Raw genomic sequence first — 26558 nt, 5'->3', positions numbered from 1 at the left:
AGGCGATAGTAAAAGAATACCTGGCTCCTTTCAGGGAGCTCAGGTTTGGAAACCAGAAAAGCACATTCCAGGCTGGCAAGCAAATGCACAGGACATGGAGACAGGTTAGCCTGCGTCTGATTAGATGCCAAAGCAGGCAAGATAAGAGAAGGGTTGGAGGCAGGAAAGAGGAAGAAGTAAAAAATAAAAAAATAAAAAATAAATCTCAACAACAGTTTTGATTTAGCCCTAGGTAACAGGTAAGACCTTCGGAACAGTATGCATTAGAACAGTTATTGCCGGTCAGTAAGAGCAGTCACCAGTATACTTCCTGTGTTCACAGGAGTCACTGATGTAAGACTCCTGTATGTTAGGACAAAGAGCAACGGCTTTGATCAGACACTTGCTACCTGATCAAGTTACACAACCTCCACAAGGTTCGCTTTCCTGAGAGTAAGAATGAAGGCAGATGAAGATGGAGTGAGCCAAGCATTCGGCAACCACACCACCATGTTTCAAGAAGCCTATGGCGGCTCATCTAGGGCTGCCCGGGATACTGAATGGAGGAATCTAGAATACTGTGTGAGCCACCTCGGACTTCAGCTACAGTTTTCTATCTGCCCACCCCAGTGTGGAAATGGTGCCAGAGACTGAGTATGCCAGTAAGCTCTCTACCACAGAGCTACACAAAGAGAATCTCAAATGTGTTTCGTTTGAAATAAGAACTTCATATGGAAAGATAGTGTACAAAGAACAAACAATCCACTCAACCTATTTTGTTTTGTTTTTGTTTTAGACAGAGTTTCTGTGTAGCCCTGGCTGTCCTGTAACTCAGAGAGATCCTGCTTGCCTCTGCCTCCCTAGTGCTTGGATTAAAGGTGTGGTCATCAGCTCTGCTGCAAGCCTGGTGTCACGCCTGTATACCAGTACTCTGAGGCAGGACAATTGCCTTAAACTCAAGCCAGCCTGGGCTACCCACTGAATTCAAGACTAGGAAGGCACAAACACTGCCTTAAAAACAAGTGAGCATGAACCTCCACTGTGGGGAGGACTCACTGCTCTATGCCCACCATCATAAACCACAACAACAAACTCCCCTCCAAAAAACCAACAATGATATACTTATGATAGACTTATGGTAAGCCCAAGTTTCAGCCAGGCATTTATTTTAGAAGATCTTAAAATACTCTTGTGAGAAAACAAAATATAGGCTTACACACCCTGAAGCAAATTAAACAAGTCCAAATGGTTCCAGGACAGCAAACTGCAGTCATGGCAAAGAAGAAAGAGTCCCGACAGGTGCCTCTGAGTGAGATGGATGTGCAGAAGATACCAGCATACAGGGTACAGGAGGGCCTTCTACAGCGGCATACCCTGAATTACATTCTGAGGTGTTTCTCTGTGTAGGTCAGTTTGCTCTAAGATCTTTGTGGATAATCTCTATGCTACCAAAGTCTGCTGAAAGATCACTTGGAACAGTCAAATGACAGATGTGGACATGTAACAATGGGGTCTACATGCAGAGATAAGTATGCATGTCAAAGAATAACCGCAGCCCATGTGCACACACTTCAGCATGTGTGCACACAGTGGAGCACATGAAAGGACAAAGTGTGAAGACTGAAAACCCGGTGAGAGTACAATGCAGCTCTGGCTGAAACGGGAAACTAGCAGAGAAGGAGAAAAAACACAACCAGGAAGCCAGAGCTCAATTCATGGTGCTGATCAAATGACCAGGATAAGATAGGATAAAGCCCAGGCTGAAGTACTAAGTTTATGCTGTCTCTTCCTGTGGTGGAGGGGACCGACGTACTAATGAAACCTCACAAGGACTATTATTTTGTTACTTGAAAGTGAATTAGGTAATTAACATCTTACAGACATTTGCATATCACAGTCCCAGGAAAGAAACCTATTTCTGTACTAGTTTTCAAGATTCCCAGTTGCTGTTCTTCCAAACAGCGATTCTTACAGCAAACTGCCACACCTACTTTTCTTTTCTTTCTTCTTCTCATCTTTCTTTTCTTCTTCTTCACCTCCAGCTCCAAGTAAGGTGAAGATAATTCCAGTTTGAGAATTCACACCTACAGCAGTAACTACCATTCTTCCAGAACCTTCCATTACATGAGTACCTATAACAAGAGAGAATTTTGTAAAAAGTTTAATAGGTTTCCTTCCAACTACCCAATTTCAAATTTCTGTAATACTTTTTAAAAATAAACTCAACATTTAATAAAGCAGACCAACATTGAGTCTTAAGGCTTAAGCAATCTGCAGTTTGTCATATATGAGCTGAAAACTTTTATGACCAAGTAACAATAAACAGGAAAATGATAATGTATCAACTCCTTGTGTAAAATACAGATCAGAGTACCCATACTTCATAAAATGTACTATAAATAACAATTCCCAAAAAAGTCTATAAATGAAAAATTTTCACACTGCTTGGAATGTGTGGGTATTCAGTGAAGTCACTATTAGGTATTAAGCATGTAGGGCATGAAAGATAGTATTTAATAAATGTATTGTTCATACAGAAATGCGCTTATAACCAGAAGGTCACGACACAAGTGTATTCCCACAGTTAACCTCACAACTTCTAACCAGGCTTCCAACTCAGTCTGCCAAGATTACTGCCAAGCTCCCTAATTAGTTTTTCTGCCTTCCTAGTTTTAATATTCCTATCATGTGATTTAACATCCCTCTTGGGGGGGGGGCACTAATTTCTGACTGGACACACTGCCTAGTGAATCAAGTTGGTCTTGAGACCAATCAACTTTCTCGATTTTCTTGTCCACAACTGTAACAAAATTCCGATGCAGACAGCTAGCGAATACAGACCCTAGCAAACACAGACCGGAGCACTGAGCTCAGACCGCGTCCTTTACAAACAATCTTACAAGTTGGCAAGTATTATTATTATTTTCTAGAAATGTGGCTAAAGTTATACGACTGTTACAAACAAGGGAAGGATTTAATCCAGCTCTGTCAGGATAGTGATTAATCACGTACGAACAACGACCAATTTGCTTACTGTTCTCCAGTTTCTGCATGACTATCTCTGCAGCTCTTTCCACAGCGCTACTGTGGACACTTCAAGCAGTTGTGTGGCCTATGTTTTCTCTTTTTGATTCCAAATTAGTTGGTCTTTACAGCTACCATTTGTTTGTATTTTGTCTCTCAGTTCACAGACTTCTGCAGGCCAGGGTCTACAGCATTCACCACCTTCTTCTATGCCAAGGGTAATTTGCTAAACAAGACTCATGTACTTACTCCAGTCACTAGGACTCTCATTGGCTACAAATTACTGGGTAACTTCTCTAATGTACACTTTTGAAGTTTTTGATTTTTCTGGCATAGTAAAAAAAAAAAAAAAAACCCTCTACATCCTTAGTGTTTTACTAATTACTGCATCCTTTGTCAGTGAAAATACAAGGTAAACACATGAAATTCAGGAAAATAATATTTATTAAGTAGGTATAAAAGACAATTTCGGGGTTGGGGATTTAACTCAGTGGTAGAGCGCTTGCCTAGCAAGAGCAAGGCCCTGGGTTCTGTCCTCAGCTCTGGAAAAAAAAAAAAAAAAAAAAAAAAAAAAAAAGACAATTTCTCTGAACGGTTCTGGCTCTCTTCGGATTTCAGTTTTTAGGGTCTGTTTTCCCTTAGTCCAAGTCTGCTCAACTGTAGCAGTCACTGTGCTCAGGAAAAGTAAACAGTTTTGTTCAGGTCCCTATCCCACCACTAACCAAACACGGTTTTAAAAATCTAAATTTAAGAAGCCAAGAACAGCAGTGAGAGATGGCATCATGAGAGTGAATTTAAAAATAAATGCATGTTATGGTTTTTAGTTCATTTTTGGAACAGGGAAATAAATGCAGAGAAACTTTCCCACCCGTACTGTGATAAGAGACTATGCAAAGTTTACTTCCATCTTTCTTTGAACAGGGAAAATTTACGGAGTTCTCTTGGTATCTTGGCATGTTAGGTAGGATAGGGAGTGTATGTAAAGCTTGCCAATCATTTTTGTCAGAGGACTAAAGCTTAGTTAAAGGGACCGTCCTGAAACAGCTAAGTGCTGTGTAAACAAACTACAGGTACATAAGTCTACAAAGCGTATTTATCAAATGGCATCACAAGATTATCTCTATTTACCCAATATGATGGCCAATGAGTCTATGGTGGTAAGATTATGACTGAGTTACTTTCTCTCCACTTTGGAAGGACTATGGGTCTTAACTGGTTAACAACGATTTTAGCTTCTTAGAAACATGGCAAAGAAATAGCAAGATAATTACTTACAGGCGTTATCCTTATACATCCAAGATATACATCCTCAGTATAAATTGTTAGTACATCAGCAGAAACACTCAAAAGGATGAACACTCTAAAAAGCCTAGGGTATTGACAAACAGTATACAAATCTCGATTTTTTAAAAAAAATTTGTATGTTATAATTGACAATTACCGTTTTCATAAATGAATACATAGTTACTCTTGGTTACTGATTAGTTTTTTTGGGTTTTTTTTTGTAGTATGTCTTTTTATCATTGTTACAAATTTTAAAAAGATAATGGTTCTAGTCTACAGGTATAATTGATAACTTAATTTCTGTAATTATTACAAGTTTGACTTTGGTTCAGTAAAGTCATGCTCACTCTATTCAAATACATAGCTCATCAAGGCCTGAAAAGAATATAGCTGCTAAGCTGTTAAACAGCCATTAAATATTAAGCCAGCAGGAATCTCCGACTTATAAAACATTAGCATTCCATGAACATCTGATAATGATAACGGAAGGCAAATAGGCTAACATTTGGCTTCCTGGGCACCAATATAAAATTTAATCTAATAATATAATTCTGACAAATAATTTCATAAATGTTTTAAAGACTACCATAAAATTAAGAGTAGAGAGTCCCAGAAATTCAAACGTAAAGAATGAGCGTGCTTCTGGAGACAGCCTGCAGCATGCCTGCTTCTTTTATTTAGTGTTTCAGAAAGCAGCTTGCCTTTTTTGTACTGTCCTTTCAACTTCATTCCCAAGTAACCTTAGTTGACATAATTACTCTTGGTCTGACCAGGAGTGTCCTAAGCTGACATCTATCTAAACTATCTCTCTAACGCACTGTTGCCTGTGCAAACCCTCCCTGTAACATGTACATTCAGATTTATTCCCAACTAGGAGATATGAATGTTATTCCAGTATTCCTGCTGTCAGTCACTCATATAACCTGACGTCACAGTTCATGTCTCCAACTAATTCTCTACCAGTTCAGCGACGTAGTTGATTGTGCAAACTTACAGTTGTATTTAAAACAAAACTAACCCATTCTTTGCAAATCATCATAGAGTTCATTTCTTTGTCTTAAATCTATAATCACTCTTTAATGTTTTACTTTAACAGGGCATAAAAATGTTAAATGTTAAATAAAAAAGTTTGAAAGATACCCTTAGGCTTATATTTTGACATTAACAGCATCTTTCAAATTCCTTCACGTTTTGGATCCTGTCCTCATTTATAAAATACAGTTCTGTTTTCCAAGATCTGCAATATACCTGTCCTTTTCTAAAAGTCTCTATGGCCTCTAAGGGTAATACCCTCTTGGCTTTCAGTAATAGGCTCCAAGTTTATAAATGCGTACCTGACAGAAGTAAGGGATCTTTATCTAGAGACTTCTTAACATGATCAGATTCACCAGTCAATGAACTTTCATCAATTTTAAGGTCATTGCCTTGAATCAGTATGCCATCAGCTGGAAGAAGATCACCTGAAAGAGAAGGCAGTGATATGCTAAACCATCCACAGGTTCGGTCCAGCTCTGAGACTTGCAGGAGGACGCAGGGCTTTGCCTGGCTTACCGTACTTCACTTGGGCAATGTCTCCAACAGTGATGTCGGCTACCGGTATCTGGATGACCTGCCCACCCCTGATGACGGTGAACTTTTGTTCCTGCTCGATTCGACTCTGCAAGCCTCGGAACTGTTTCTCCTTACTCCAGTCATTGAAAGCTGTCACTAACACCACACACACCACCGACAAGAGAATCGCAGCTCCTTCAATCCACCCCGTCTCTCCTTCACCTTCTTCTTCCCCGACAGAAACTTCTCCACAAACTATTCGGAAAGAAACAAAATGGCAATTTTAAAAACCGAGTGGATATTTTCAGTTTCTCACTTGCTCAACTTGACTCAGCACTTTGACCCTTCTACTAAGGTAGAGAACCACGCTCGCTCTGGCAACTTCAAGTTCCCCACCCTTAAGATTTACAAACTCAGGATATGCAAAGCAGTCCAGATTGCCAGTTCCACGAGTGAGCATGTGGAGAAAACCAAACTTCAGCCTGAAAAGAAGTTACCCACATACTCTATAGTATCTAGTGCTTCGTTCCAGGCAGATCCAGTGAAGTTAGTACCTCGACTTACACAGATTTTCAGCTTTCAAGTGCCTGTCAGCTATAACCATAATACAGTTTATAAAGTATGCAACAGAGTGAAGTCTAAAATGCACACACCATAATTATAAACATCTTTGTGGCTGAAATTGCCAACGATCATCTGAACCTTGAACAAATCCTAAATTTTGTTGGTGGAGTGTGTGTTATTCTGCTAACAGTGGCTGCTGCTCCATCAGGGTGGTGGTTGCTGAAGGGAGAGGCGGACAGCAGCAGCTTCCATAGAGAAGCCATAAAAAAATGAATAAATAAAAGGCAGGGTCTCAGTATCTAGCTCTGGCTGGCCTAAAGCTCACTATGTAGACCAGGCTGGGCCCAATTCACAGAGATCCACCTGCTTCTGTCTCCGCCTTCCTGGTGCTGTGATTAAAGGTTGTATTATTTAGGATATATACATCCTCACAAATTCATGTCTCTTCTGTTATTGTTACATGTAACATATATACATATATGTATATGTGTATATATATGTTACATGTATATGTATATGCATGTAACAATATCAGAAGAGACCATGAAGTTGAGAGAGAACAGGTGTATGGAAGGGTCTGGAGGGAGGAAATGGAATGAAGAAAGTACGTAATTATTTATAAACACCTTAAATAAATAATTAAAAACAATAAGTTAAATAAAAGCCGAAATGAGGCTTGCCCCATCAGATAAGTTCTTTTTGTAAGTTTTCTGAAGCAATAAAGGCTGCCTGGGACCATTTTATCAACAGGAGAAGAGTCACCTTTGAGGCTGAATTCAATCCTCTCATTCTTTATCACTAGATACATACACTATTCTAAACCTATAAGCCAATTCCACCTTAAGACACTGCTTTTTCTGCTTATCCATAAGCAGTATCTGAGTCACATGTTCAGGCTGGTAGCCCTAAGTCAGTCACATTCTGCCCAGTTACTTCCTCTAAGGTCAAGGACCACACAGTCATCCATGCAGGTAGAACCTGCGGCCTCCAGACACCAGCTAATGGGGATGCATTTCTCCAAGAAGCCTGACAGATTCTTCATGTCACCTACTGGTGAATTCTTTCCTTTGGTTTTCAGTTCACTTTCCTCTGTCAAATCACCTACGGTATCCACAGCCTTAGGAAATGTATTTCTTGATGAAAGATACCCAAAAGACATCACTTCCTGAGTCCATAGGCTGTAGCATAGATCATATGTAAGCAGATGTGAGAACATTCATTTCACCACCCATCTCCATTGGAGCACTTGGGCAAGCAGGTACACTGTTACTAATAGTGTGTGTGTGTGTGTAATTTTTATATAAAATAGAAACATAATAGTATTTATAAATGTGATTTATTTATTTATAATATATAGTCTAAAACTAAATAACTTTATTGCTGAACTGTCCGTGATCGTCTGAGTCTTCAGCAGCTCCTGCTTTGTGTGGTGGAGTGTTGCTGATGGCGGACGTTCATGTGTATACAACAGTAGGCACAGTAAACCCCAACAGTGGACTCTGTAAAGCACTGGAAGAGATATGCTGTGATCCAAGCTTTGCTCTTACATTTACAGAACACAGGGAGGGAAAACTTAGCTCCCTGAGGAGTGCGCTGACTCCCACTGACCACACTGAAACCTTCTCTAGCTGCCGGTCTGCAATGGTAGTTTTCTCCTAACAAGATGTTTCACCCACACTACAGATGGTTTTGTGCGGCCGCTCTCAGCAACGACATCAGCTCTGTCTTTTGGACCGTGTGCCTCAGATTCTGGACCAGCTCCTGAACCCTAGGATGTGATAAATTGAGATGGACCTTTTATTTAAGCCTCACAGCCAGGCAGTGGTGGTACACGCCTTTAATCCCAGCACTTGGGAGGCAGAGGCAGGTGGATTTCTGAGTTTGAGGCCAGCCTGTTTTACAGACTCAGTTCCAGGACAGCCTGGGCTATACAGGGATATCCTGTCTCAAAAAAACAAAAACAAAAACAAAAACAAAAACAAAAACAAAAACAAAAACAAAAACAAAACAAAAAAATCCACAAAGCCTCACGACCTCACCTCAGTGAGTTTTAAAGCTTTCTTCTGCAGTTTCCCGCCTTCTTTCAGTCCTCATAGAACTAAGAATTTGGGCCTTGCTCTGGCTTACACTTCGGCTGACAGGAATGTTGTGGGTGGCTTGATCTTCTACCCAGACCACTAAAACTTTCTCTGTATCAGCACTAGAGCAGTTCTACTTGGCTTTTTCATCTGTGTCCACTACAGCAACATTTCGCAGTTTGCCCTTAAGAAGCTTTCTTTTGCACTTACAATGTGGCTGCTTAGTATTAAGAGGCTGCCTGCTACGATTACAGACGGCAGACTAGATATAAGTGAAAAGTTAAGGATGAAATACACTCCATTATTCATAACCGGTTCTGTTACAGTGTGGTCACAATTTAGCTTCTGTAGCATGCACATTTAAGCTAAGTGCTACTTGTCTGCTCAACCATATCAACACCTACTGGGTGGCAGACACTGCGTTAGGACACCAAGGTAGTTAGGAATGAAATATGGAATTTCAGGTAAGATATCAACAATTAGGTATTTGTAAATTTATGAAGAAAATCAAACATAGTTGTAGATTATAAAATAAAATGAGGTTGACTGAGCCAAGGAAGCTGCTCTGAGGTCCCCACAGCATGTCACATGGTCACGGGGGCCACCAGCATAGAGACCAAAGGGAAGAGAATTCTAGGGAGAAACTGAAATCAGTAGTGATATTCCAAGGCAGAAAAAAGCAGTCTGAAAAGAACAGGGTGTGATTCCTCCGGGCTCTAAATCCATAGAAAGGTCACGGAGCTAGTCTTTGTCCTTTGGAGCTGGATTCTATCAAGTCTAAAATCGATCCAGTGGCCCATCCTGAGCCGCTAAAAAATGGAAAAAGGACACAAACTAGGGGAGTCTTAGTTTTTGCTTTTCTTGTTACTGTGTTGCTATAGAGCCCTTCCTGCTTGGTGTCCCCAAGTGTCGGGGTTACAGGTGTGGCCCCATTGCTGTCACTGTCAGCATCCTTTCCTGAAGCTTTGCTTTGGGCATTTACAAATTCACCAGAAGAATATGTTCTTTGGAATACTACATAACATTACGTCTTCTGAGCTGAACTGAAATGTCCGAAGCTACATGGTGTTATAAAGCTGAGAACAATACTGAAAATAAAACTGAATAAATGAGTAATTCTAGAAATGACTAAGCATACATATTCCAGACACGTGCAGAAAGCAAAGAATCTGGAGTGTGAGGTTACTGGGCAATGGCCAGTCATGGAGGGGAACATGTGAGAAGCTCAGGAAGAGGAGTGAGAGTCGGATCTACCTGGATGAAGCTAGTAAGCACAGAAAGTATTTTCCAAGCTATTAGAACTCAGCTCCCAGTGGGCACAAAGCATTTTTGTAAGATGACGTGGAAGCAGGAGGATTTATTTAGTGTTGTGTTGAGGTTGCCCTGATTCAGTTACTGGAACTTACATTTTTAATTATTTTCATGCTGAAGAAATGATCATGCTATTGTAGACAACAACTAATTGAATGAGTTTATGATTGACACATGTAAGACAGCTGCCACACACCAGTAATAAGTGACGAACTCAAGTATGGATTCAAGAACACGTCAAAGTGAAAATGCCATGCTGAACACTTTCAGTAACCCAGGAACAAGCTAAGATATTATCCAAATGAAGCACCTCAGTTACTTTCATTTATTTATTAAAAGCATAAAAGCAGGAGATAGGATCATTTCAACAACGCCTTTGAGACTCAATATGGACTTGGTAAGTATGTTTTTACAATATAACACCACCAAGTAAAACCACGATAGTAAATAAATAAGCCAAAATTAAGTCAATGAAGACTTACAGTTACTTCTATACAAAACAATAAAAATTTAATCTTTCTTATTGTTTTGTTCTTCAAATTTCTACTTTTGAAATTGTACATGATAAAGATACAGCTGCAAATACATATAATTAAATTTACCATTTAGAGGTATGTGTTCAAATTTTTCCTGAAAGGGTAACCACAAAAAATTACGGACAATATACTAGAGGTTAAGGGGTAAGGAATTGTGAAACAATCATGTAATTATCAGTTTTACATCTATCTCTAAACTACTGAGTATTTCAGAGGAAACATGAAACAATGACATATTTCACTTCATATATGGTTCCACTCCACATTAGCCACGATCACAGTGATCTTTGACAAAGAGGAAGTAGCACAGTATCCCTAGAGGTAGGGACCCTTGCCAGCTGGTGACCACTGAAAACTTTTCGAAGCTTTAGGGACAAAGAGTAAATCCAAGATCAAAGGTACAAAAAGTTTAATGCTTTCAATCCCACTGTAAACACATCTTACCAAAAGTGACCTCCTGGAAGCAGATTCAAATGACAGACATGCAGCCTACATTCTACCCGCATCTACCTCAAGGCAATGATTTCATTTTAAAAACTCTTTACTTAATCATCTTTAAAAACGTATTCTGTCAAAGATCACATAACGCGGGCTGTGACACACTGGACACAGACACAGACATGAGACTTCAAGCTCTCTTGAAGTCAGAAATAAAAGACATACTAAAATGAGAAGAGCCATCTGAGCATGGGTGTGAGTCTGAAATCCTAGCACTGAGAGAGTAAAGCAGAAGTAGGGCCAGTCTGAGCTACACGGCAACAGTGTTTAAAAACAAAAAGTCCCACCATTCTCATTATTTCATTCAAAATTATTTACGTGGAGATAGGGGAGTTACTGACTTCCCATGATATGTACCAACTGCAATAGGCTTATACTCTAAATTTCAATAACAAAATATTTGGATTTACCAAGAGTTAAAAAAAAAAAAAAACCAAGGTCATATTTAAGGTGACGAAATATTTTTGTGTGTGTATGCATATATATGTGCAAGTGTGTGAGTGTCTGTGCGCATGCCAGGTCAACATTGGGTGTCCTCAATCACTCATCACCGTCTCTTTTTAGACAGTATCTTTCATTGATCTTGAAGCGCACTGATTCTGCTAGGCTTGCTGACCTATGAGCTCCAGGCACCAGCCTGTCTTGTCTTGCATTCTTAAAAAAAAAAGAAGCAAACCATATAATGTTCAACCATGGGACAAAACCCTAGGCTTCATCAATAAGTTCTAGCGGATTCTGAGTATTAAAAGGCTTCAGGGTAACTATAGATTATCATCTCAGATGTAGTCAATGAGCAGAATTTCTATCAAATTTGAGGGGATTTCTAGTCAGTATATCCTATAAATGAAGTAGCTGAGATGCCAGGAAGGCTGGCCCTAGACTTTGCACACAATAAACTTCACACCACTGGAATTATGCCCAAATACTGACAAGTATATTGCCAAAATACTTTGTTATCTGCACCAGTGAGTCTGATCTAGGGACAATTTTAAATCCCTTTGAGACACGTTCCAAAATCTGGATGCATTTTTTTTTTTTTTTTTGGTGCCTCAATTAGAGGAACTGTCCAGTGAACAATGAGGACTGGTTTTGATCAAACTTTAATAGTACCATTGCTCGGAAGCTCTGCTCTGTACTATATAACATAAACACATATATTCTCTGACTGACTTGCTTAAAAATCAGTAAGATGTTCACTCAAGTCCTAGGCGCACCTTTGTAAAATTTCTGTATCATTACATGAACAGCTACTAAAGATACCAATATTTTTTAAATTAAACTCTTCATAGTGTAGAACGCCTAAGAATGAAACTTCCATGAACAAAAAAACTTGGAAGGGTCAGTCTTTTGACACAACACACTACAGACTGATTTGAATATAGTATCCAAATATCCAGGCTAGATTTGCTAGTATAGACTATAGGAATCGTAATACTCACTATAACAAAGCCTTTTAGAAGGCAAATAAGACACTGAAAGGATAAGTGAAAAGCACAGATTGTTGAGAGCACACCAAAACTGTCTGTGGATAGAATTGAAACTGATCTGCCCTCTCTATGCTACACTTCCTCTTGGGTCACAATGTTCCCCACAGACTGAATCGCCCTCCCCCAAATCCAAAACATTCAAATATCTGGAACTTTTGAGCACAGACACGATGCCACATTGGAAGATTCTAGCCGGGAAACTGTGAAGAAAATTCTTTAAAATACTGTATAAAATTACCTTCAGAGAATGTATATCTGAGCCATGAATACATGTGGCACTTGGGCAGGCCCTTTCCCCAGGAATCTCATTATATATGCATTTTGCAAACACTCCTGAGTCCAAAGACATGAAATCCAACACCTAGGTCTCAAGCATTGACGGATATCAAACCTGTGTGTGGGCATTTCTATATAGAGTAAAACAAAATGTAAAAACTTGAGAAAGCCCTGCTAGCAAGCTGTATCATACATGTGTAGTGACCAGATGTGTAACTATGTCCACCCAGTATCCATGCATGGAAGAACAATTAAACTGTGCCTCCCTCAGTGATACAGGCAACACTGAAACTTATGAGTTACCGTGAAAATCATTTGGGATGATATCCTTGAAGTGATTATGTCAGAGCCTATCACACGACAGTCAATAAATGATCTCTGGCATTCCTCTTCTTCTTACTACATATTAAGCAAACATGCTGAGCTAGCACCACACAGGACCCTCCCCGTCTGTATTTACTTACGTGCATTATCCCCTTCCGGAGGTTGATAAAAAGAAAGGCCCAATGATACTATGGCTGCAATTTCTAGTATAATTAAAGTGACATCTTGTAATGCTTCCCATACTAACTGAAGAAAGGTTTTTGGCTTCTTAGGAGGTATAAAGTTCTTTCCAAACACTGCTTCTCTTCTTTCTAAGTCTGCAGGATTCCCACTTAAACCTGATAAAAAAAGAAAAAAAAAGAAAACAAGTTCTGGTAAAGTCTGAGGACTTGTAAGTGAGAGTATCCACTTTACGCAAAGCACATTAATTTGTTCCACTTCAGATTGTAAGTCACAGGATTGTATGGGAATGTTTATCTTTGTTCTTTTTAGTCTAAACACACAGAGTTTAAGTCAGTGAGAAACATACAGAGGTTTACTTGAAACACACGTTTAAAGTAGCTAACTTAAGAGTGGGTCACACAGGGAGTTAGGGGGAAGGCCCTGGTTGGGTCACATGGGTAGGCGAGGGGAAGGCCCTGAGTTTGATGCCCAACACTGCAAGAAACCCTTTTTTCAATGGCTTTAAAGTTTTCCCCATTACTTTATTTATTTTGCTTCCTTTGACCATACTTTTTATAGACACCAAGACATCAGAACCTCTTATGCCAATTTGATAGTTTTTTATGTTAAAACTAATTGCTTCCCTGGTTTTAGGAATGCTTCCCTTTAAAATGGGGGAAATTTTGGTAAAAAGATACAGGGCAGATTTGCTAATCTGCAAATGAGCAACATGCTTTGTTTTTTTTTGTTTGTTTGTTTGTTTTTTTTTTAATCCTTATTTATGGAAGAATGAAGCGTCGATTTTAACACAACCTCTACAAGCATCTCTACCAAAATGTTGGTCTTAAGTAGACCGGTGAGATGTTTGTGCCATGAAGCAGAAGATTCACAATGGCCTCTCAAGTCAGGGACCTACAGCTACCACTGCTGGGGGGGCTGGGGTGGGGAGCTGGACTGCAGGATGGCACATTCAAAGACAGGAGGGGGAGGCTGAGAGAGCTGACAAATGCTGCCTTTCCTTCACTCTATCAAGCACATCCCCCACCCCCCACCCCGGGCCCTCTTTGTTCCATCATCCAGACAAACAGAGATGCATAAAGACTCTTCTAATGAAAAGTGCATGCACACGGTGGTGGTGAAGGTGTCAGGGTACCAGAAGATTCCCCCCATCACTTGTCAAATCAGACCCTAGCTTATTAACTTTTTTATTTTAAATCTGGTAAGATCCCATTTATGAGAGGCAAGAGAGAAATCAGGAAAGGACCACATTACTCGAAGAGAAGGCTCTTGTTTCCAGTGTTTCAGCAGTTCAACTCAATGCTGAGGCAGGAAGAGAGCCAGAGATATCTGACTACATTGCTAGAACAAGAAACATACAGATCCGAAGTCATCATTGTTGAATGTACCAAGAGACGATTCCAGAGAATTTTCTCACTGGTAAGTGTAACATGGTCACACTTCAAGGCTTCAAAAAGCCTTGAAGACAAGTCAACCATAACTTTCTGGCGCTCTAAACTGAGACAGAGTCACCAGAACAAAGACAAGAGAAGACTACAGTAATAAAAAGGACACTGGAATCCGGGAAGTCTGGGTAATTTGTTTAGTCCTGCTAAGGTAATCTCACATTAAAGAGGAAGAAGGCTGAGTGCTTGTCTGCTCTATGTTGGTCTCCACTTTCTAAGAAATGGGTATACATTTTTTAAAAAAAGGCTTCCTTAATAGAGATTACCACTGATCACACAACTAACATCTGATCAGCTTAAATATTACCATGATAATCCCAAAATTATGTCACAATTTTATCATTAGCTATGATGTTTTATGTTAATACTGAAAAGAAAAGCCACATAGTTAAAGAGAGCACTAAGAGAATCCAGTGGCTTTAAAGAGTTCTGTGATTTTCTTAACCATCACGTACAGCTAAGCACATGCTCACGCCACACAAGACTGAAACTGCTGGTGAATTAGAAGACCTAAGATGCAGGTCCCATACTGAAATCTTGTCTCTACACGCTGGGGGCCAGTTCTGCACCCAGCAAGTGTAAATTATGTCTGAGACAAATAGATTCGTTAAGAAATGTAAAGATACCTAGAATTCCAGAAAAATGATTTTTCAGAGGCCCCCAGAATTCTGAGTAGACTACTTCAGTCTTTCTAACAAACTACCATCTGAATGAGTCTGAACAATGAGGAGTCAGACATGAGAAAGACCAGAGGGAGGCACTTCCAATAGCAAAAGACGCAAAAGCCAGAGATCAACACAAGGTTACAAGATTTAGGAACCAGGAAGCAAAGCAGTGTGGCTGGGGTCCAGTGATACAGGAGCAAAGAAAGAATGGGTCAAAAAAAAAAAAAAAAAGGCAAGATTGTGGGGGGTAGGAAAGACTCATTATTCACTTTAACTGTGATGGAAACTACCTGACGGTTTTAAAGTAGGGAAGTGATAACTAATGTGTAATTTAGAAAGGTCATTTACACGGCTGTGTTGGAGTGCTCCAGGGCAAAGACCAGTCAAGAGGCTGTTGTGCAGACAGACAGGAGTGCTTGGCTCTTGAGTTTTAGATGGAGAAGAGTAACTGGATCTGCCAGGTACCCTGGAAGGAGATCAGACAAACTCAAGGAATGATTGGATGCAGGATGAAAGGGAGAGAGAAGAATGATATCTAGACTTAACTTTTAACTGTCCTTTTGAGGGTACAAGGACTTGAGTGGGCGTGGCTTACTGGAATGTTGGAAGCAGGTGGGTTTAACAGAAAAAAAAAATCACAGCTAATGTGTGCACGTGAGTGGGTGGATGGCGGTTATTTACCAAGATAGGGCAGGCTTTGGGAACCTCGGGGTTGGTGGAAGGAGAAGGAGGACTTAATAGTTCTGTTTTGTAGACCTGAGCAAATAAGGGGCAATGTCTAGTAAGATGACTGCGAGTCATATTTAGAATGAATATGCAAAGTCTGAGCCGGAGTAAAGTTAGCAACGTAAGGATTCTGAAGGTACCAGCTAGATGAGAGCTTCCATAGAGAGCAGGCAGGAAGGATAGCATGAAGGATGCAGTATGACAGAACCCAGGACAGAAGGAGGCATGCTCACACAGTGCTACAGACACTTCCCATAAGAAAGACGTTTAAAAGATGATACTGCAGACTACGGGAGATGCTGGGGTAGTGTGAGAGGGCTGAGTAAGATACAGGCAGAAAGCAGCCCATTTTCTTTCACTAAACCGAAGATGATGACTTTGATGAGACCCTTCCAGCATGTGTGGAAGAGTCTGGTTAGAAAAAACTGAGGAGACAATGGAAAGGAGTGAGTGGAATCCATCTCCCCCCACCCCCCAGAAGTGTAATACAGTGGGGAGAAATAAATTAGTCAAGGTGAGTTAAGGGTATTGTTTGTTTTCTCAAAGATGGGTGGCAGATATTAAAGCAGGTTACCTCCCAAGGAAATGACGATAACAGAGACAGGATGATATAGGACTCATGGATATTATTAGAGGAAGACCTGTGAAGAAGCAAGGGGGATGGAAGCCATGTGAGGCTGTCAGTCTGACGGACATCAGGAAGACGCTGCCACTGCCAAGCAGAGTACAGAGTGGGAGGAAACTACCTGGTCCTGGGTTTTAAATTAGAGAAGTAGCAAATTATTACAGATAACGTATCAAGAAACATAATGAAATTTCTGCGGAGTCCTGCGAGCTTGGCTGACTACAGCAGACGGGCAACTAGTCAAGGTCAAGAACAGTAAGCTTCATAAAGAGAAAATACAACCATAAGCCAAAGAAAGCTCCAAATGTATATACTTTCTATGTCTGCACCCACCAAGGTGGGGAGGAAAAAATAGGCTGAAACTGATCCTATGAACAGGTAAGACAGAGTAACAGCACTATCTTATACTTGAGAGGAGAATAACAACCAATTATATCTCTTAAGAAATATACTATCTCAATTGTTGTTTCGAACTAAGGAGAGGAGGAGGAGGTTTGCCGGAGTGTTTGATGCAGGCAAATTTAGCTGAGAATCAGGATAATCCATTCCACATACAACTAGAAACTGTGTGACTATGGATGTACATATGTGTACATTCGTGTGGTGGTGGGGTGGGTGTAGCAGTTAAGGTGACTTTCCTATGTAGGACAGAAGGACACAGACTGAAGAGTATATGGAAATGTGTTCATGCACATCCTTCTTCATTGTTTCTGTTTTGAAGAAGGAGGTGATCCTCACCGGCCCTCAAATTTTTGATCCATCCATCTAAAGTCAGACTTAAACACTCACTCCCATATGCTACCATGTGCCAGGCATAGTGGAAAGGTACTGAACATACGAGAGATGGGTCAGGCAGGATGCCTTTCCCTGGTTCTTGACCTTAAAGGACTCAGAGTTTGGTAGGGATGACTAATAAGCAACCACTCAGACACACCCAGTGTATTACATATTAGATGGCAGTGAAGGGGATACTAACAGAATATACACAAAGAAACGGACTCCAAACTCACAGGGCTGTGGTGGGCGAAGGAATTCCAATATGCTCATTTTAGTATCTCAATCTTGATACTCTTCTTATACAGTGCTGCAAGTGGAGGTAAAGTGTGCTAGACACTAAAAAGACTAGAAACGAGAGCTGACATGACATATGATTTTTAAGAAAAATGAGAGATTTGCTGCTTCAAACATTAGAAACCTGAGATAGGGAAGGGGATCAACTTAGAATCAGATCACAAGGAGAGTTCTAGGTCTACTGGAGAAGTCAAAGCTTCATTTCAAAAGCAATGCCAAACAATAGGTGGCTTTAAGACGAGAAACATCACAGGCAGTGTGTGGAAGAGACACCCATTATTACCCCAGCTGAATTTTTGAAAGACAAGACAGCGGATTTTATCCATAGGGTACAATGAAAGAGGCACTGTTGGCTTAAAAAAAAAAAAAAAAGGAGTTAGAATTTCTAAGGCTTAAGGACCACATGAGAATGGGTTTAAAACAACTCACATATAGATGGAAGCCATTCGAGTTTCTAACTTGGTAGCAACACAGGTAACAGTTTCAGCAGAAGGGTTTGGAGAGGCTCAGGAAGGGACTTCTAAGAAAAGAATGAGGAATTGGGGCTTCACCCTCAAGGCTAAGGGGAATCCTGGGTAGGAACTGTTAATATGGCAACTATGAGCACCCAGGTGTTGGCTTGTGAAGTCAACATCAATAGGCTTTTGGACAGCATTGCCCAGTGACAGCCCAGGAAAATACAGGAGAGGAAATGTCTAGTAGCAAGAAAGAGCACTCCAGGAGTATATTGGGAAGACGGAAGGGAAGCATTTTGAAAGGGAATTCAATCTACTGTTACCTAAAAATGAAACTTAAAAGCACAAGAGAAAGCCAATGACATGCTACTTTGGGTTCAAGGATGACTTTTAAAATTTATACATGCCACAGAACAGGAGAACTAGTTAAAATGACTTTAAAAAAAATCTATAAGCAGTGGAACAAGTGACCATAGCAGGCATCAAAATAACATTTAATTCTCTACTACAGTGGCAATATATTTCTTGGGCAAGGTCAAGCAGGAGCGCCACAGAATTCAGAAGCATGAAACCGTACATGTTAACACACCATAGCCATGCGAACACTGGTTGAACATCTGTGCTAATCTGCAAAACCGAGCACAAACCATGGGGCATGAGAGCATTTTGTACTAGCCCCTAAGTGAATAATGATTTACCCCTAGGGAAAGGTCGATTTTCTCAAAGAGTTAAACTATATCACCCACGTGGAGACAAGGTCAAAGTACACCAGTACCAAAGACTTCTAGGGAGCACAAATATAAGCTGTCACTTAAAACATGGAAACTAGGCAACCAACGACAATAGCTACTGAGCCTCTCCAGCTTCCTTCCCATCATGCACCTCGACTGTTTCTACTGCCATCTTTCTCTCTCTCTGTTGGTTTTACTTGACCCCCTCTTTCACTTCATTTTGATAATCACCACTTACAGAGCTCAGCTTTACCTGACTTCTTCCCTCTGCAGGGCACGAGGCCATGCCTGGTAACTCAGCATCTGCCTTTACTTTGTATGAACTCACTTTTATACTTTGGTGCAGTATTACTGCATAACAGACAGGATACTGGAGCTAGAGGCAGGCATGCATTCCGGAAACCTAAAGCAGAGTCTTCTCTACCACCCAATACAAAGCACAAGAAAGATGACAGGGGTAAAGTAGAAAAGACACCCGAAGCCATTGTGAAAGTTAGTGGACCGAGAAATGGGATTTAGAGTAGGAATAATAGAGTCAATATAGGAAACTAAAACACGAAAGAAACAGAGTTTAAAATAATTTTAGGTGTTAGGATGTCATAAACAGATTATTTTGGCATAAAACTACCCTCTAGAGCTCTGAGGAATGTGAGATACATGCTTGTTCTAAAAGATACAGCTAAAAAATATGACATTCCAAATCTTACCTTCATTTTACCCTGAACTTTTAATTTCAATCCCTCTCAGGAATTATGATAATTATTAATCAAAAAGATGGTAAAATCTCACCTGGCCCAAACATGTTCTACTGGTCAACACATTTGTAGTATTCCTGAGAACAGGCTCAAATCATACCTTTTTAGAGAGCATGTTGGTAAGCTGGTGGGAAGAATTGGGGAAGCAGGAAACCCAGATGCCTGGATGGAAGGGCTACGTCTAAAGGCCACAGAGCTGAGGAGAACTCCACAGGCTGGCTACCGAAAGCCTCCCACAGGGCCCTTCCCTGAGTTCCCGACATGTACTCTTGCTAATAATTACTGCTTCCTTCCAGCCCCAAGCCAATGGGCCAACTAATCATGATAAAAATTCTTTAAACCCTTTCTTCCTTCCAGCGTTGATTATCTCAGGTATTTTGTCACTGACAGAAAGTTGACACACAAAACCATTTATCCACCATGTAACTTCAAAAATAAGTCTGTTTTTCCACTGAGGGAAAAAAATTAAGAAACAAGATCAAAGTAGCTCTTTTTCAGTATCTCAATCCTTCCGTAAAGTATATGGACTGAACTTTTATAAAAAGCAGTCCCCTGTGCCAGTTAAAAGCATCTACTAAGAGATATCACGGCTAAAGTGTCACTCTGGGCAAGCTGTTTAACATTTTTTTTTTCCCCTATAAAATAGGATAAAGGAGTTTTAAGGATAAAGGGGGCTTACATTTGTAAGAAAGCACTAATAACCAACCATAATGAAAGAGTTATGTAATATAAATGTTAATGTTTTTGTTGTTGCTATTCCTAAGAAAAATCTTGGGCTGCTCCTTCAGACGTTACACAATCTAAGACAGGCACCTCCAGCACAACTTCTGTTCTCCACTCACTTTTCTCTTAAGCATAATACACTAACACTGTGTATTTAATTTAGACATTACATATTTAACATGATGAACTGTCTCTCTCTTCTGAGAAAAAAGTACAGGTCTTTGCTTTATTCATGGACATATGCTCAGGGCCTACAAACTACCTGTCACATACCAGACACTTTCTAATACTATACTTGAGCAATTTTAAGGCACATACATTGCAGTAAAATTTCTGAGTGCCAGATGTAACTTAATTTTATGCTCAGAATTTCCTCCAACAATTGCCAATACCCTTCCACCTTAGGGAGATACAGGGAATCTAAGGAACATACAAAGCACCAAGTCAGATCAAAAGCCGTGTCAGGGAGTGACTCATAAACAAATGCACTGAAGGGACAGGGGACATCTTTAGTTTCAGCAGTCAAACCCACGCACTGTGAAGAACCATTTCAGTTCTCACACTCCCCGAATACAGATTACTCTAACAAAAAGGCATGTATACTGTCTAGACACACCCCTGGCCAAACAAACCCCAGCTGCTTATTTTTGATCCTGATTCACTGATGCTCTGTCTGGTTGATCAGTTAAGATTCTGGAGTGAAACATTCCTAATATGTGAAAGCTATGAAGAATCCTTTGGAAATATTTCTAGGAAGTTTGCTGCCATTTTGGTTATATTTCAGTAACTATAAACACAAATATGCTTACAATGGACTGTTTTGTAATCTTTTAAAAGAGTATTTCAAAATGAAAAAAATATTTATAAACTGTAAAGACCAATTTAAACAGTGCATAATTTCACTTAATGCCCCAAAGCACACACAATAAAGATAAAATGCTAACTGCTAAATCAGTTCTCCAGAGACCACTCATGGCTTCTACCATGTTGTCAAGAGTAAATAATCTCTTCTTCCCAGAATTTTTAGAAGCAAAATTTCCAATTAATTTATCAACTAATTCAAAATCAATGTAACATACTACTAAAAATAATAAAGCAAACTATACTATAAATTACAAGATGACAAGATGTAGGAAAGGTATATTCAGCAATTAGGAAACAAAGACTCTATTAACTCATAGCAACAAAATACAAAAATATGGCTGGGTGAAGGGCAGTCATATATCTGAAACAGAAGTTCAATATATACCCCTGTAGTACTTAACATCCAACCTATGGATTATGTATATTATGTAAGTGCTCTGCTATAGGGCTACATCCCTAGCCACTCAATATTCCTTTTTTGAATAAATATACAAGGAGGGTTCTTTAATGTTAATATTTCCTATTATTTTGGTGATCATGAAACATTTGCTAGTTGAGTTTTAGATGAAATGTAGTATAAATGAGTAAAGAAAACTAATAAACCTAATAATGAAAACAGCACATTAATGTATACATCTAGCATGTCAGAAAGTTAATGTATACATCTAGCATGTCAGGAAGTAGGGTAATCTCAAGCATGTTTGCAGAATGAACAAGCCTAAGGCTTTATCATATTACTAAGGTATAACAGAAAGTCCAGGATGTTAGTAGTTCTGACTTGAAAAGATACAAATAAACCCTGAGATATCCCGCAGTGAAATGATGTCATGTTAGGACGTGGGTGAGCATGGACTCTGAGTTCCTCAACACTGTGGTCATCGGAGAACTCAAAGGGCCTACTTGTCATAGTCAGCAGTGAGCACATTCACAAACAACTACACAAGAACTTTCAAAGAACTTTGTTGGTCTGATTTAAAAATTCCTCAGTAATTCTGGAAATCATCTTTTGCTGTTACATCAAGTACTGCTACCAGCAGTAATGCTATGAAAATGTTCAGAAAACAGCTTAATAATAAGGAAACTTTTGTAGCCTTAGTTTTACGAACAGTAAAACTAACTTTGTCAGACCATTTTAAAGGACACAGCACAGAAAAGTCTATGCTATAAAACAAGGGATTCCATGAAACTAAAGCCCTTTCAAACATAGGGAAATCTGACAGAATCTGACCACATAAATATTTACTAAGTGAGAGACTCAGTGACATCTAATCCAAAAATTTGCGTTCAGACCTTGGTCGTCTGATTATTAAAAGTTTAGATTAAGTCCCATGAGCAAACAATCAACTTTGACAGCTACTGGAAGTGAGAACTATTTTAAGACACGGGCAAAATGAAGGCTAGCGAGCAGTTTATTTCCACTGAATCCCCTGGGGGGTACCACTCTCAGTTCTAGCTTCTACACCTCCAGTGAAGGGCAATCTTGTTATTGTAAACTGGAACACTAATGCAGACAAAAGGACCAAACAATTCAGCTTACCATTCTGAAAAGTGCTAAGTTAACCGTCACAAGCTGATAAGCCATTACTAAAATCATGGCATGATCATCCAATAACCAAGGCAATATAAACACGTCTCCATCTGAGCTGGATAAACACGATTCTCTGCTCCAGAGACTAATCAACAATAAGACTTACCTTCATTGGGAGATGTTTTCAACTTGGTGCAAATTCCATAGACATCTCCATAGCTTTCCTGTATTTTTCGTAATGCATCTGTGGACCTGAGCTCCATAAGAGCTCGCAGCTCTGTGAGCGTAATTCCAAAGTCTCCATCATGATTAGCTTCTTTCAAAGAGTTTTTCACACCACTATATGCAACTGAGTTGTTTGCCATGTCGCCCATTACAAGGGTAATTTATTAGGAGGAAAATGTTTCCCAAAAGAATGTAATTTTCACTTGATATATTTCCAAGATGAAAATCTTTTAAATATGAAAATCTTCCTTAAACCAAACACTCATTGTATGACTCTGAAAAGCAGTATCAGCAGCAACAATTCCCAGAGAAGTATCTTGACCACTGGCCCATGACTTGTTTCTTCCTCTCAATCTTGAGATGTATACATCTGTAGGAAGAAAAGATTTAGGTGTTAATAGTTCATTCTCAAGAGTATTTATTGCACATAAGTATACTTTTTAAATGCTACCAGGTAGCTAAATGAAGTATACTAGTTACAAATATTTATGAATTATGGATTTGGATCATAGTATAACTTCTTTAAAAAAGGGGGGTTTATCTAGTCACTAGAACTCAGTATCAAATCAAAATGAACATCATTATTGATCTCTCTCTCTCTCTCTCTCTCTCTCTCTCTCTGTGTGTGATATTACTGTTATTAAGTTATAAAGTGCTTAGTTCCAACTGGTTAGTTCCAACTTTGCTAGTTGCCTTAAACCCATCCTCTTGTTTAACTATTAAAATTAAATAATATTATTTCTTACTCTATCTTGAATACGAAGGCCTAGATAAATCGAATTTTCAGCTAACTTGATGGATGGAAATAGCTAGTCTCAAAGCCAGAGCCCCTTCTTATACATTGGCCTCACCTAGCTTGCTAAACCTTCTCATATCAAAATGCCTGTGAAGGGATTTAAGCCTCAGAAACCCAGTAAGCATTTCCCTGCATTACCCCCTGACTCCGTCATCACTCTGTCGTCCTCTGAAGTTCTAAAGCTATCTTCCGTTCAGTTCCTGTCATGCTACCACCTCCGGACTTCTATCTACCTAGAGTTGCTTCCTATGCCTTCATCTTTTCTGTTTATTTTCTCACCGATTTATCAATTAGTCTACATGATTCTTAGAACCAAGAATTATGGCAGACCATGACAGATAATAAAAGAACCCTATACTTGCTCAATTACTGCCATTTTACCTATCTCCTAGGCCAAGTGGGTTCACCTACTCACACCAATTATTATAGCAAACAACTTAAAAAAACAACAACAACCAAGAGTGTAGTTGTTTGATAATCTTCAGTTCCCATACTCAAAATCTGTTGCCTAGGACATCACGTGAGCCCTGATATAGATTACTTACTGTAAGAGAAAGTTAAGGTTCCTGTCTGTGTTGTGACAAGGGCATGTGTGTCCATTTAAAACTACTAGCCTGTTACCCCCATCAATTGCCACGAATATGATGATCTGTCTAAGGTATTTGCTACAGACAGGCAACAGTCAGGTTTCTTCACCTGTCTGCTTTTTTTTTGTATGGCTGTAAGTTCTGTATATTCTAGACTGAGATTTAGCGAGGAGACTTACAAGTTACAAAGAAAGTCCCCTGTTGTTTAAGTGCCTGGAATAAAAGAAAAATGGCATTCTGGGCTCAACAGAAGAATGTCATTCCAGTCACACAAAACCATCTTCCATTTAGCTTTAGTCAGTAACAACATCATTATTCTTTTTCGAGTTACACACACACACACACACACACACACACACACACACACACACACAGAGTACTTTTAGTCACTTCCCACCACCCTCGTGTTCCCCTCTGATTCCTCTCTCTCCTAGTCCCACAGTGACTATTTCCTCTATCAGAATCTGATGCCCTCTCCACCCCAGGAGCCATCAGCAGCCTGACAAGTGAAGAGCATAGCCTTGACATCTCCGCCCTATCCATGGTGAAAAGGTTGCAGGAACTCATCTGGTGCAGCTGTCCACACCTATTGTTTTCATGGTTGCAATGACAACATCAATATGTAGACGTAGTGATTCATGACACTCGTCCTCATCTCTGGCTTTTAAATTCCATCTACTCTTTTGTAATTGTGTGTGTGTGTGTGTGTGTGTGTGTGTGTGAGAGAGAGAGAGAGAGAGAGAGAGAGAGAGAGAGAGAGAGAGAGATATGATATACATGCTCCATTTAAAGCTGAATGTGTATGAGTCACTCATTTCCAACGCTCTGCCCATGTGAGGTATGCCTCTGTATTAACTGTCTCTGCAAAGAAAGAACATCTCTGTCCTAGGCTGTGAGCTCCACTAGTCTATGGAAGGCAGTTTGCTAACTTGTTTATTTAGGGGAGCGATGGTAGCACTTACATTTTTTATTTGTAGGTACCAATATTTGTCATTTCCCTGAACAGATTTCAATAAGATAAAAGAATGTTATTCACTGGATGCTCTTAAGTACCTTAAGAAAAGGGATAATAAGTGACCTACGAGTAGAAGTGACAAACCATGCTCCTACCACTAATAATATGGCCTCCACAACATTTTCCCATTTACTTGGTCACAATGGACATTTCTGTTGGTCAAAAAGCAGTCAAGTAACTCCAAACACATGATCTATACAATCAAATCAATACTAAACTGAAACCGTTGTGGATTTTGGTTGTCACCTCAACAGCCTTTCCCCAGTTCTTACTAAATCTGAACTGACTTCCACAGGAAACCATTGTCCCCATGCTCTTCCTACTCCACAAGTGTGAATGAGACCCAAACAGACTGTCAATGAGATTTCTGCTCTGCCTCTGGGTTACCTATCAGCTTGTCTCGTCTTACTGAGTTTAAATCTGTGAGAGACACATGATCCCCGAGTGGTCAGTACACAATCCAACAGGGAAGGCCAGTCAGGATGGACGATGGATAGGTGTGTGCATGCGCAGATGAGTATGTGCCTCCCTAGTCCTCCCGAGGCATCCTTTAAGGCCCTGGCTTAAACAGTGAATAAAGTTTGTCCTGTCCTTGACTTTTTCCAACCGTTTATCAAGAAATTGATTTTAGAAGTTGAGTTTTCTATTATCGGATGAGTCGAGTACATGATTATATTCAGTTCCATTACACTAAGGAAACAGCTTGAGAAAAGGCTGTTCAGGAGAAGCACTGGAATGCAGAGCAGCCTCTCTCTGAAGCAGACCACCTAGATCACCAGCGACCTACTAATTACACAGGAGCCGCTGTCTCCTTCTAGATGATCTATTAGCTCCTGCTGCTATTTCCTTCTTTACTCCTTCATTCAAGCTCAGCCAGTGACTGACAAAAATGCCAAGGGCAACAAAAAAAAAATGTTTTATTTGTTAGGCTTAAAGTTATAGTCATGTAAGAGACAGACTAATTTTGGATTCAAATAAAATACAAAATAGAAACCAGCTCATCTATTTTGATGCTCTTTTGGTTCTTCAAAGAAATTTCACCTTCCATTTTAGAGGTTTAAGAAAAAAAATGTTAAGTGGAAGCTGAGACCTCAGAAAGGTGGTGTCTTAAAGAAGACATACAACTCTATTTAGGGTACTTAGCCTATAAAATTTATCCCAGAATAAATGACACTTCTAACTAAACCACTGTTTGTAGTCTGAGGTTTTATGGAAATAGACAGCTGTAGCCCGACATAGGGCAAGAATAGCTATA

The 26558-nt window shown here is 39.8% G+C and overlaps 1 protein-coding gene across 6 annotated transcripts in view; it reads right to left on the bottom strand.

The window, feature by feature from the left end:
* The window catches only part of Atp2b1 (ATPase plasma membrane Ca2+ transporting 1), a 101445-nt gene that overhangs the window by 28278 nt on the left and 46609 nt on the right, over positions 1 to 26558 (bottom strand). For all 6 annotated transcript variants that reach the window (XM_076920070.1, XM_076920065.1, XM_076920067.1 and 3 more), the window contains exons 2-6: positions 22847 to 23275; positions 13053 to 13250; positions 5839 to 6093; positions 5622 to 5747; positions 1971 to 2111 (exon numbers count right to left, since the gene is read on the bottom strand). In XM_076920070.1, the coding sequence (XP_076776185.1) occupies positions 1971 to 2111; positions 5622 to 5747; positions 5839 to 6093; positions 13053 to 13250; positions 22847 to 23054 (928 nt within the window). In that variant the 5' untranslated portion in view covers positions 23055 to 23275. The remainder of the gene's footprint in view (positions 1 to 1970; positions 2112 to 5621; positions 5748 to 5838; positions 6094 to 13052; positions 13251 to 22846; positions 23276 to 26558) is intronic.

Source organism: Arvicanthis niloticus, chromosome 22 (genome assembly GCF_011762505.2).
Source record: "Arvicanthis niloticus isolate mArvNil1 chromosome 22, mArvNil1.pat.X, whole genome shotgun sequence".
Lineage (NCBI taxonomy): Eukaryota > Metazoa > Chordata > Mammalia > Rodentia > Muridae > Arvicanthis > Arvicanthis niloticus.
The sequence above is the reverse complement of the archived record's forward strand: the minus strand, read 5'-3'. Positions and strand labels throughout refer to the sequence as shown.